We start from the raw sequence: 12,005 nt of genomic DNA, 5'->3' as shown, positions 1-12,005 counted from the left end.
GTCTTGCTGTCCGTCTTTGCCGGATACAGTGTTTTTTTTAACTTTGTTTTGATACCCACTTATAGCTCAGTACGCAATAATTTTACACTTTGAACCGTGTGGGAGCCCACGAGGTCAATCTTCAGCATCCTACGAGTCGGCCATTTGCGCAGTGTCTAGCCGCCGATCAGCTTTTCACTTAACGAAATGCGTCGCACATTCAGAACCTTAACACTGCTGAAAGATTGGGGTTAGCCACAAGGCCATGTGACACATCACTGTGCTGAGGTCAAAGCCATCAAATGGTTGCAAACGCCCTGGAAGGCAAGGCGGGCCATTTCCTGACACTTTGGGGCTTGTGGGTTCCTGAGATAACATTATAAAGATGCAGCGACGGGGATCGTGCTGTCGTCAGGCAACAGCGGTGCAGCATCCTCGTGGTCTCAAACCGTCAAGACGACACTCGGGTTATTTAAAGGAGGATGATTAATGCGTTGAGAAATGGCAAACACCTGCCCCAGCCACGCACCTTCCCCACTGAGTGTGTGTGTGTGTGTGGTATGTGCACGAGCACACAAAATATGTTCATTTAAATCTTTTCACACTTTTGTGCACACCTCCTGTTCCTGATCGCATGCGTGTGCGAATGTGTGTTTGCACGTGTGGACAATGCGCTGACTGAGCCGGTGTGCTGGCAATTAGAAAAACCACCAGTGGCAAGGTGCACATTAATCATGTTCCGCAGCTGAAAGAGAGAAATGGGGCGGAGATAGCGAGAAGGGGGAGAAGTGAAGGGGAGGGAAGAAGAATAATGAGAGAGCATGTCTGAGGAACTCAGCTGTTCTGATGCTCTGTTTGGGCTGACAGAAAATTGGGAGGCATTCATGAATACGGCGGGTCATTACAATAGAACCAAACCGCTTGGGCATAGTCGATCTGCTCGCACTACAGAATGTGCTGGAATGTTCATTGTTTCATTGAGGTGCTTTTTTTTTTCTATATGTTATTTAAAGTTTGCGTCTAGCACAACAAAGCCATGTCATGGATGGGGCATGTTTTGCTTTACTTTGCAACGGTTACATTTAACGTGACGCTGACCAAAGTGTCACCTACTGAAAAAAATATGGAGGTGGCTGCCACTTTGCATTGTAGACAATTTTCACTTCAAAAGCAGATTAGTGAGGTGAGAAGTCACAGATGGGGGATGAGAGAGCCCGGCACACAATCTCTATTCTTATTCATATCAGTGATGTTTGATGAGGGTCTTAAAACGTTCTACTTGAAACTCGCCCTGTGAAAGTTTCCCATTCGGGACCAAATCCATGCATTCATTATTTATTGAATTGTTTCAGTTAATGCTGGTCAAAAGGCCAGATGTCCCCTTTTTTTTATATCTATATAGCGTATATATTTGTAATTCCAGATGTTTAAGTAAAAGAGCAGAATTTCAGCTTCTTAACAAGTTTTGTTTTGTTTTGTTTCACAGATGTATGATTGCCGATGAGGTAAGCACACTCAAACCTGGCTAAGGAAATCTATTTTCCTGACCTTCCAAATGAATTTGTCATCTTAGTGCTGCATTGCTACTTGCCTAATCATTTTTGACAGAGGACTCATTCTTGGACCTTATTATACTTGGGCCTCATATCAGCTCAGCCGTCATGTTCAATTTGCCGAATTGCTGGTGCACAGTTGACTTGTTTTTCTCCCCTTTCACCGGGTGCTGATTTGGCTGGCCCAGATGGGTCTTGGCAAAACTGTGCAGGCCATTGCAGTGGCATACGCTTTCAGGGAGGAGTGGCCCCTCCTTGTGGTGGTGCCCTCATCCCTCAAGTATCCCTGGATTGAGGAGCTGGAGCGCTGGATCCCCGAGCTGCAGCCTGGTGACATCAACCTGGTGGAGAACAAGAGCGATACCATGTAGGTCATCGTAAAAAAAAAAAAAAAAAAAACAACATAGCATGTGGTTTATAGTTGGAATCACTGTGTAATTTTGGGCCATCTGGCAGCATCAGGCAAAGCCATAAACCGATCAATGAAAATACCGCGGCACATTGTGAGGTGCACAAAGGATGTAATTGACATAATGTGGATAATATTCTGTTATCTGTCTTTGAATTTGACAAGTTAATGACTGACCTGGCAGGAATGGAGCGATACACAAATCTGTGTTTAGTGTAACAAAGTGTGAAATTATTCTGACCCTTTTTAATTTAGCATATAGAGTAAATTATCACTCAAATATTTTTCTAGTATGAAATTATTCTGACCCTCTTTAATTTAGCATATAGAGTAAATTATCACTCAAATATTTTTCTTCTCGAAAACCCAATGTTCCCCAGTGGCCAAACCAAAGCAGAATAAAATGTTTTAGTAAAATAAAAACTGAAAATATTTGTTTAGGTACTCAGCACTTGCTGTTCCTTTTGTCTTGATCACCATTGAGATGCATTTCTTACAGCACTTACAGCACATATAGCATTCCTTACAGCCCTCTTTAATTTGAGTCAACTCCAATCATATTGAAATTTACAGACATTATTTAAAATTGCCTTTGTTTGGCCTTGCAGCTGACAAAGAATATCGGCAAAAATTCAGCAATGAGTTCAAATAAAATGCCATAGGAGTTAAAATATTGTGTCAAAGCACAAGGATACAACTTTTCAGGAAAAAAATTCGGATGTACTTTAAATGGAAGAGGTTCATAGAGCTGTACTCTCTGGCCAAACTGAGCAATCGGGCAAGAGTGATCAAGGTGACCAAGAATTTGATTATATCTTTGGCTGAGCTCTATGAATGTAGTTTTGAGAGAGGTGAAACATCCAGAAGCCAAGGTGTTGTGAAGGTGATGAATGTCCGGGTTTCCTCAACATACTAATGGCTTTTGGAATTGTGGACAAGAGCCCCAAGACCCAAAAAAAAACCAACCTGGTGTAGGTGTTTAGGGTTCATATCTCTCGCAAAAAGCTCTTTTCTGATTGCTCACACTGCTCACTGTAGGAAGAGGTCATCACAAACTTCCGCCAGAAAGACCCTTCAGCTATGAAACCATTAACTGTAGCTGAATGTTTTTCTAGCCTTGCAGTTCCGTTGACCTTATGGCTTGTTTATGGCGTGATATGCTTTTTCACTTGTGAGGCCGTGTAGGCAGTGGACAGGTTTTTAGGTGTTTGACCCTTAGTGTTGTCTTTTTTGGGGGAGGGGGGGATCAAGGAGACACTTTTGACAGTTTTTTTTTCTTGCTTATTCTCATTGAAAATTAATTTCATAAGCCACAATGTGTATTTACCTCACCTACATGATCCTCATCAAGTCCACACTAGCTTAAGAGTTCTGATGACATACCTCAAGCACACAAACGCTGGGTAAATGTTTCCGCTTTGTGATGAATGATGATTTGTTGACTTTTCTTCTTTTGTTTTTGTATTAAAACATGTCAGTCGGACATTGGCATTGCCTACGTCATGCTTATTTTTCCGTGTCCTTGCAGGGGGATTAACAACAGTAAGGTGACCGTGTTGGGCTACGGTCTCCTCACTACAGATGCTCGCTCTCTGATGGAGGCGTTAACCAGGCGGAGCTTCTCAGTGGTTGTGGTGGATGAATCACACTACCTCAAATCCAGGAATGCTGCTCGAACCAAGCTTCTGGTGCCTCTCATTCAGAGCGCTAAGCGAGCCATCCTCCTTACTGGGACACCTGCGCTGGGCCGCCCGGAAGAGGTGACGCAGATAGTTTCTAATTGATTTTTAATGATGTCCACTGGGGCCCATTTTGGTGAAATTCTACAAACAAGAGATGAATTTTGCAAGTTTCTCATGCAAATCTCCTTGTTCGGATAAAGGTAACTCCAACAGATTAGGATGTTGGACATTCAGATTTTAGCAGGCCACAAAATAAATTCTACTGTTGCCCCCTGGAACTTGCCCAAGTGCCCCAAAATACCAATTAATTCATTCCAGCATCTCGCGATCGTGTATATTCCAATAACCTTTGTAACAAAAACATCATTTGCAAAGTTCAATATAGAGAGATGAATGCAGTGCAATAAATGAGACAAGTAATAACAAAGCACACAGGGACAGAAACTATTGAATTTAGAGGCAATAAGAAGGGCTCTTCACAGGCCAATGTTGTTTGCTGAGCCACACAGTCATAGTCCTATTTCATAATGATTTATGATATTTTCATGTGTTATATTGAGATACAAGCCTAGATTGTAGACATATTCTATTGCGTCAGCTTCCAAATATTTCCAGTAAGTCTCATTATGGCACAATGGATTTTGCTAAAATTGTCAATGTAATTCAACTTGGCCATTACATTTCTAAGCATTTTTTTGAAAGGAAGACTTTCTTGTTAGTGTTTGTTTTGAAATTACCATTTGCACATTTCCCAAATGAGAACAACTTGATTTCAGAATTATTCATCTCCTGAAATGCTTCACTTATCTTGCAGTTCACAATTTAAAGAAATTGCTCGATGATATATTTTTTTATATACATATATTTTTTTCTTTCTGAATAATATTTACTTGTTTTCTGCAAGTGATATGAAAAATTGTCAGCAAATTAAATGAAAAAAGCAGAAGCAGCAATTGTCCTCATTAGCTCAGAGATGAAGCGGGCCTGTCATTGAGCTCTCACATTTTAACTGCTGTGGTGAGGTTAGATTTAAGATAAGATCTCTCTCTCGATAAGATCTCTCTCTCTCTCTCTCTCTCTCTCTCTCTCTCTCTCTCTCTCTCTCTCTCTCTCTCTCTCTCTCTCTCTCTCTCTCTCTCTCTCTCCCCCTGCTAGAATCTGAAACGGCATATAACATTTTATCATCCGTAGTATAAATCTGATAAGCTCGGTCCCTTTCCTCTCTGCCAGTCTTCATTGCACTGCCATCATTACTCACTGTGGCTGACATGAGGTTAGTGCACAGCTCAGGGCATGCTGCACCGTTTGTGATGTGCCCCCATTCCACCCACCTATTATATCAACAGTGTGAAGAAGGATTGGGAGGTGGAAGGATGTCTGTAAAGCCTGTGATGAACAAGTGCTGAATTCTGAATAGAGCTCTCCCAGTGCTGCTGATTACCTACCATTAGCTCACATGCAAATACAAAGAAATTGACGTAGAGTGTGTGTGTATATGTGTGTGTGTGCGTGTGCGTGCGTGTGCGTGTGTGTGTCTGCATGCATGCATGTGTGTATTCACACACTTAAGTATTCATCTTCAACTTAATAAGCATGAGTGGTGGGAATTTATTTTAAATCATCTTAAAATATTTGAGACAACAATATTAAATAAGAAATATTTAAATTTATACATATATAAGCATCTTGATCCATTATTTGAAATTGCCTGTCCTTATTTGAGCCACACAACTCTAAAATGTTTGACTGTTTGTGATATGTGTATTTGTCACCCGGAGTGTAGAAATGGAGCGCGATTGAATGCTTACTTTTTAACGTTACTTTTTTCAGTAATGAATCCAAATAAAGTCCAACTTCAAAATGAAATGTGTTCACTCCATTACTAAAAAAAAAAAAAAAATGCACGCATTAAGGAATACTGTTGATGCCACAGTGCTGAATTTGCCACATTGTGACTGATTGAATATTATGTTACGGCATCAAGCTGTCAGCAGATTTGCAAATTGTTGATGTTTGTTTCTTGTGTGTTTTACAGCTTTTCATGCAAATCGATGCACTTTACCCCAAAATGTTTGGAACCTGGACTGATTACGCCAAGAAATACTGCAATGCCCGTTATAGGTGAGAGTGAGTCAGACACAAATTAACATAAAAACATTTACGGCGGAGCCCTACATAGTGGCATTTTGGCACCCCCTGATACACATATTCTCATTTTTTTTATTTTTTTCAACATTGTTCAAATTGGCACAACATAGGAAAAATGTAATATGCAATATGATTGTCAATTTTATTGTGATAAATTTGGTATTTCTATTTTTCATTATTTTTATTATCTAATGAACAAATTGAATGGTTTTTCATGTGGCAAAATAGGCACGCTCACTGTATTCTTAGCTAATTAATTGTAATTACCTAAAATAATGTTCATCTCTTGGATAGCGATGCCAAGAGTTTATTGTTAAACTGAACAAGTAATTTTGCACATTTCACAAGACACACTACCACTCAATTTAAAATCCCATTGATGGGCTGATGAAAAAAAAATAATAATGAATGTTCCCACAAATACTTTAGGAACTCAAACAGACAAGGAATATAACAATACTCAACGGCACACATTTTTGCTAAGTTCAAGTGTAACTTTCTTCTTCTAGTCTTATCTCATTGTGTGTACTCCATGCATGCATAGCATGACACTGGCCCTAAGAGGCAAAGGTGCATACAGCAGGAATTGCTGGTATTTATTTTGATTTTTTTTTTTTTTTGCCCCCTGTTGAATGTCTATCCATGTGAGCCACCAGTGTTCGGCCATCAAAGTTAGAAGGGTTGTAAAGACCCCTTTGCTTTTTGTATAAACATCCAAATATTCATGGAATACCGGTCGGAGCCAGACACACCAAAATCAAAAGCCACAGAATCTTAATTCTTCAACATGTCACAGAGTCTATGTTTGCACCATTATGGAAAGATTTTGAAGAGGGCCATATTGTGCTGTAACATAGGTGTTGCTCAGTTTATCAAGTATAGAAGGTATGGTTGGATGAGTTTGCTGTGTCAGTACTTGCAAGCCCTGACCTCAACCCCATCCAAAACATTTGGAATGAACTACAATGTCAATTATTACTTTTGTGTTCATTTATAAATTCCCCACACCCCCAGCAGAGAGCAAAATAGCCTGCTCGATTTCCCTCCACGGGGCCTCATTTAACCACGTCATTTTAATCATCGCTATTAATTTTTGGCCCATCTGTGTTTACTTACATCAGCTCTGGCACACACTCAAACTATTACAGATTTTATTGATTGTTTTGACGCAGCCGTCAAGTCAAAATCGACATTTTCAAAACAGAACGCAGAGGGCTAAACATATTCCACAGTGGTCAAAATGACATATTTTGTTTGCAAAAGGCAGTACCTGTGTCAAAACATTTAAAATATGGAACAAAAGCAAATTTTGCTGTCAAACAACTCAACTTTGACACAAGTGTATGATCACCTATGACTCTATGTAGCTTACATGCCAGTGCCGTTTGTAGTCAAATTTGCCCAAATGCATCAGATATGCTTTGATGCAAATTTGATTGATTACATTCTTTTTTTCAGACTGTGGCTGACAAATAGAATATTCACACAGAGAATACATGGACATAAATTAAAATCCATTACTGTGTGATAAATTCGAAAAAAAAAAAAGTATTTCGCAGTAAAGGATAAAAATCTATAGTAGGCCTATACTATAAGAGTATAAGACAAGTGATCTCTTCTGAGCCCTTCCAGCTATGCCTCCACCTTGCACGCAAACGCCTCTTCCTCTGACCCCCTCTACCTCTTACGCTCACTCTACCTCTCATCTGCCTTAACTTCCTCCATCCATGCGTGCAAAGAACAACACAGGTCTGAAGACTGATTGCAAATTGAAAAATTTTGTGAAGAAGTCTCAGACAGGTGCTTTTCGTGACTACATACTGATCAGGGAGCTTCTAAGAGTTCAGAGCATATGGTTTCTGTTCTGTAAGCACAGCTAAAACAATGGAGTTTGGACTTCTTGAATGTTAATTGTTTTGCAAAAGGGTGGGAAAACTGTGTCAATCCAATGAGAATGTTAACACATTTGCATGAGGTGTCTTCTGCTCTGCTGAAATGGTGATGATGAAGACTAAGAGGTTCCTAGTTTCTTCAAACAGGTTAAAGCAATCAATAAAAACTAAGTCCCTGAATACGTATTTTACGTATTTCCCCCTTCGTGTTTGTGTTCTTAATACCCCCTTCATATATATTTATTTTTTGATTGTTTCATGACTAGGGACATCTATTGTTTTATTCAATGATTTATTTTAATTTAGGTCAAAATTAAAATTACTTTTAGATTGTATTCATGTCCTTTTGAATTAAAATGACTCTTTGAATTTTACGTAACATTGTATGTAGTCTGACCAACCTCTCTGAATAGAGGTTTGTACTGAGTGAAAAATGTATCTTTGCCTATTTAAGATTTGACTTACCCTGAACTAGAAAATCAATTGTAGGTGAGGTCCTCTCGTCCAACATTAGTCACTTAGGTCCTCATGTCAATGATCTCATAAAGTGAAGAGGAATGAAATAACTACTTAGCAGCATGTATTTCTTCATACTGGTAAAAGTATGTAAATCTGCCAATAAACTTTTTTTTTTTTTTGAATAAATAATAATAAATAAAATGTTTTCCCTTTCCTCAGCAATATAAAAAGTATGAAAACACTCAAGAGTAAAGCTGCAGATTTTGGCACCCCATTGTTCATTTTGTCCAGCCAACATGGATGGCAGATAACCAGCCTTTGTCTACAAGGCCACTTTTATTCTAAAACCCCATTTGGCTGATGAGTTGTGAAAGTTTGCCATGGCCTCGAGACAAATTTCTTTGCTGCTCTGCAAATTGCCCTGACGCAAAAATGCGGATCCCCAACTGTGTGAGTCGAGCTTTTTTCGCTGTTCACAATGCAAGACTGTTCCAGTGCCAGGCAGCTCCCAGGTGGGAATTTTTAAAAGTGTTTAACTACTCCTCCAGGGCACTTCTGTAAATAAGTATATTTAAGGAAGTTTGCTTCAGCTTGTAATGGGGTTTTAACTCTTAATTCCTCTCCTGCAGGTTCTTTGGAACCCGCAGGCAGTGGGATTGTAGAGGGGCATCCAACCTAGAGGAGCTGCACCAGCGGCTGAGCCAGATCATGATCCGTCGCCTTAAAGCTGAGGTGCTTAGTCAGCTTCCCCCCAAAATCCGCCAGCGCATCCCGTTCGACCTTCCAAAGGAGGCTGCAAAGGTAAATTTACATTTGATATTCCTGCGCTCCTTTGCCTCAAGGGATGTTCATCTGTGCATTTTTTCAGATGTCCAGCGCCCTCCACTAATATTTCAATATTAGGGATTAAGAATAGCTTGGAAGAATCACAATCCTTTTAAAATGAAATGAACTTCCGTTGTGTGTGTGTATTGGGTGATTTTTCAATGTTTATTGATTTTAGAAATCCACAATCAATTTCAATAATATGCAAATATTATCAGATCTTTTGTCAACGTCCACCTCATAGTTCAGAGATTACTGGTTTGATTCTGGCTCCAGCATTTCTGTGTGGAGTTTTCATATTTCTCCTTTGTGTCCTTTGTGATGATAATTTGTTTGCACCTCTGCTGAAGTAATTGGTATTAGAAATTGTGTTCACTCTGACACTATAGTCTTATTATTATGATTTTTTTATAATAATAATAATAGTCTGCTTGCTTCAAAATGCACGCGCTTTGGCCTTTTAATATATTCTAAGATGACAAAATATTTTCATTATGAACTAAGGGATAAATCGCAAACCCTGACTGAATACAATGTAATAATTTGAGCCATATCAATTTAGAATGTTTTTATTGTAGACCAGAGATCGACTTCCTACTGAAGGTAACCAGCGCCATTATTTTTTCACATCAGCAGCTGCAGGAGTTTACAGAGACACAAAATGAGTGCTTTCGATGCTAATTATGCCCTCAACCCCATTTCTTGGAGTGACACAACAATAAGCAAGACCCCCATGAAAGTGACTACGCTGCAATTTTATCCCTGAATTTCCCTGAATGCTTTATTTTCCAGCTAAATGTGGTCAATGCTTCTCCATAGAGGTGCCAATTAGATACAGACGGAACCGTTGGAAAACCTATTGTGTTTTGTAGCTTATCTAAAGTTGGCTGATGCAGATAATTCGTCTCAGGTGGATGCAGTGGCTAGAGCCCCCACCCCCCTTAGTTATTAGACGAGAGTGTTTTTCAATACTTAAATGATTATGGAGTATCTTGCAGCTAATGATGGGAAAGGGGGACATACTGTGTGCATAATAAGCCCAGCATAATAAAAAAAAGAAATATCCATCCACCATCCCCAAAACCCCTTAAAATGTGTACTCCAGGACCACTCACTAGCTAGGCCCTGGCCCTTCTATCTCATTTTACTCCCTAATGATGGCTTTTATCTTCCACTGCCAGACACATGTTATGCCCCGCCTGCCCTTTACATTTTTAGTCCTGCCCTTTTTGTCTGTGGTGGTCAAGTGACTATCATCATGGGCGTAGTGTTTAGCCACTCTTTTTTTTTCAACAGCAGGTTGTTAAGCTTGAATGTAGCATTCATAATTAGAATCAAAACTCTTTTCCAGTCTGTCAAACCCTTGTTTATGCAGGTGCGGCTGAGTGGAACATCTGAGCAACAAAACATAAATGGAACAGAGCTTTGTTCTCCTGCAACATGATCTCATTTATTCATTCAGACGTCCTTGACTTTGACGAAATTCTACTGAAATGCTAATCTTTTCGCTAAATGGAAACGCTTTCATGTTCCAAACCAAAACTTGTTTATTATCTTGAACGCAAAGTGGCACCAATAAAACAGGATGTGCACATTAATACGTTTCTGGTGCATTTACCCCCCCCCCCCCCCCCTTTCATTTCTTCTTCCCCCTCGAGGAGCTCGCCATATGGTTCTGATGCGACACTTTAGGACGGCATTCAAAGTTTTGCATGATCTTTGCGATTCAAGTGAGCCTTGCAAACAAAAGCCCCAGCATATACCACGCTGCATAGAAATGTAATCAAATTGCAGTGATTCACTACAGCATGCACATTTTTTGTCAGGCTTTTACATCATGTGGCGCATTATAACCCAAAATAGTGTAACAATGTAGGACACCCTGCTGTTAACCAAGCACGTATTGCCCTGTTTTTTATGATAAACAGAGCCTGTTTATGAATAGCAGGTCACATATGCTGCTGGCAGCAACTCCCACTGCAACGCTCTTCACGCTTGCTTTAAATACTCCTCGCCAATCACCTTGAGAGCACACGAGGCATCTTTGATTTATTGTAGCGGCCTGGCTGCTTCTCCATCTTCGACCCCGGCTTGTCACAAGGCGGCTATAATTGGGAGATGCTCCTGACCCACCTAACGCAGAAGCCCAGTCGGAGGGGGAGGCATCCTTGGGAATTCTCTCCCTCTTTTCCCCCTCCGTTTTTCTCTTGCCTTCCAGGAAAACTAGGACATCCAGCAGCACTATTAATTGTTTTGCCCTTTATCTCGCCAAAAGTGTTGAGATAGAAAGAGAAAGATGTTGAAGAACTCGCCCTCTCCTTGCTTTGCAGGAGGCCACAGCCAGCTTCGCCGAGTGGGAGAGATTGATGAAGGGATGTGGGTCAGAGGTTGTCGCCACCAGCAACTCCTTCACTGAGGTCATGAGCCTGATCACGCAGATGTACAAGCAAACAGCAATTGCCAAGGTAATGGGGGACCAGGTTGTTGTTGTTGTTTTATATCTATGAACTCGACTCTTTTTTTCTCCCTGAACACTTTGTTTCTGTTTTTCATATATTGTATTTGCAATCAAATCAGGCTAAACTGTAGAAAAGTATAACTTGTGGCTTCAAATGCAGGAACATAATGTGAAATTTGCACCATTAGTGCCATCTGATACCAGTCACCAACACTTTTTGAACTAGATCAACTTAAATGTGCCTTCTAACATTGTTAACCTATACGACACATCTGAAAGCCAAGAGTTTGCAAAGAATAGCATTTTAAATGAGTGGAATAATATCGTCTTAAAGAAAAAGGGTGACTTGATGTTCCGTCTCGGTGAGATCTCATGGCAGAGCATTGCCATGGAAACAGAACTTAATGATTGCGGGTGAAAAGCACTTAGACAAAGCCAGGGATCTAACTATAGTATTATTTAGTCACATCCAACCTGGCATGATTACACCCTGCACCAACACCATTACACCTCTGTAATTGTGTTGCTATGGAAACAATGGCTTTCAGTTTGAAGTGAGAAGGGGATAAAGCAATGGAAGAGGGCGGCAGCATACGTGCA

The 12,005-nt window shown here is 40.2% G+C and overlaps 1 protein-coding gene across 3 annotated transcripts in view; it reads left to right on the top strand.

The window, feature by feature from the left end:
• Positions 1–12,005, top strand: part of zranb3 (zinc finger, RAN-binding domain containing 3) — a 55,132-nt gene that overhangs the window by 6,574 nt on the left and 36,553 nt on the right. For all 3 annotated transcript variants that reach the window (XM_049752695.2, XM_049752694.2, XM_049752692.2), the window contains exons 3-8: positions 1,466–1,484; positions 1,721–1,899; positions 3,470–3,701; positions 5,659–5,744; positions 8,752–8,923; positions 11,278–11,412. In XM_049752695.2, coding sequence (XP_049608652.1) covers positions 1,466–1,484; positions 1,721–1,899; positions 3,470–3,701; positions 5,659–5,744; positions 8,752–8,923; positions 11,278–11,412 — 823 coding nt within the window. The remainder of the gene's footprint in view (positions 1–1,465; positions 1,485–1,720; positions 1,900–3,469; positions 3,702–5,658; positions 5,745–8,751; positions 8,924–11,277; positions 11,413–12,005) is intronic.

This window comes from Syngnathus scovelli, chromosome 2, assembly GCF_024217435.2.
Source record: "Syngnathus scovelli strain Florida chromosome 2, RoL_Ssco_1.2, whole genome shotgun sequence".
In the NCBI taxonomy this organism is placed as follows: Eukaryota; Metazoa; Chordata; class Actinopteri; order Syngnathiformes; family Syngnathidae; genus Syngnathus; species Syngnathus scovelli.
Note: the sequence above shows the minus strand (reverse complement) of the source record. Positions and strands in the feature narration are given on the sequence as shown.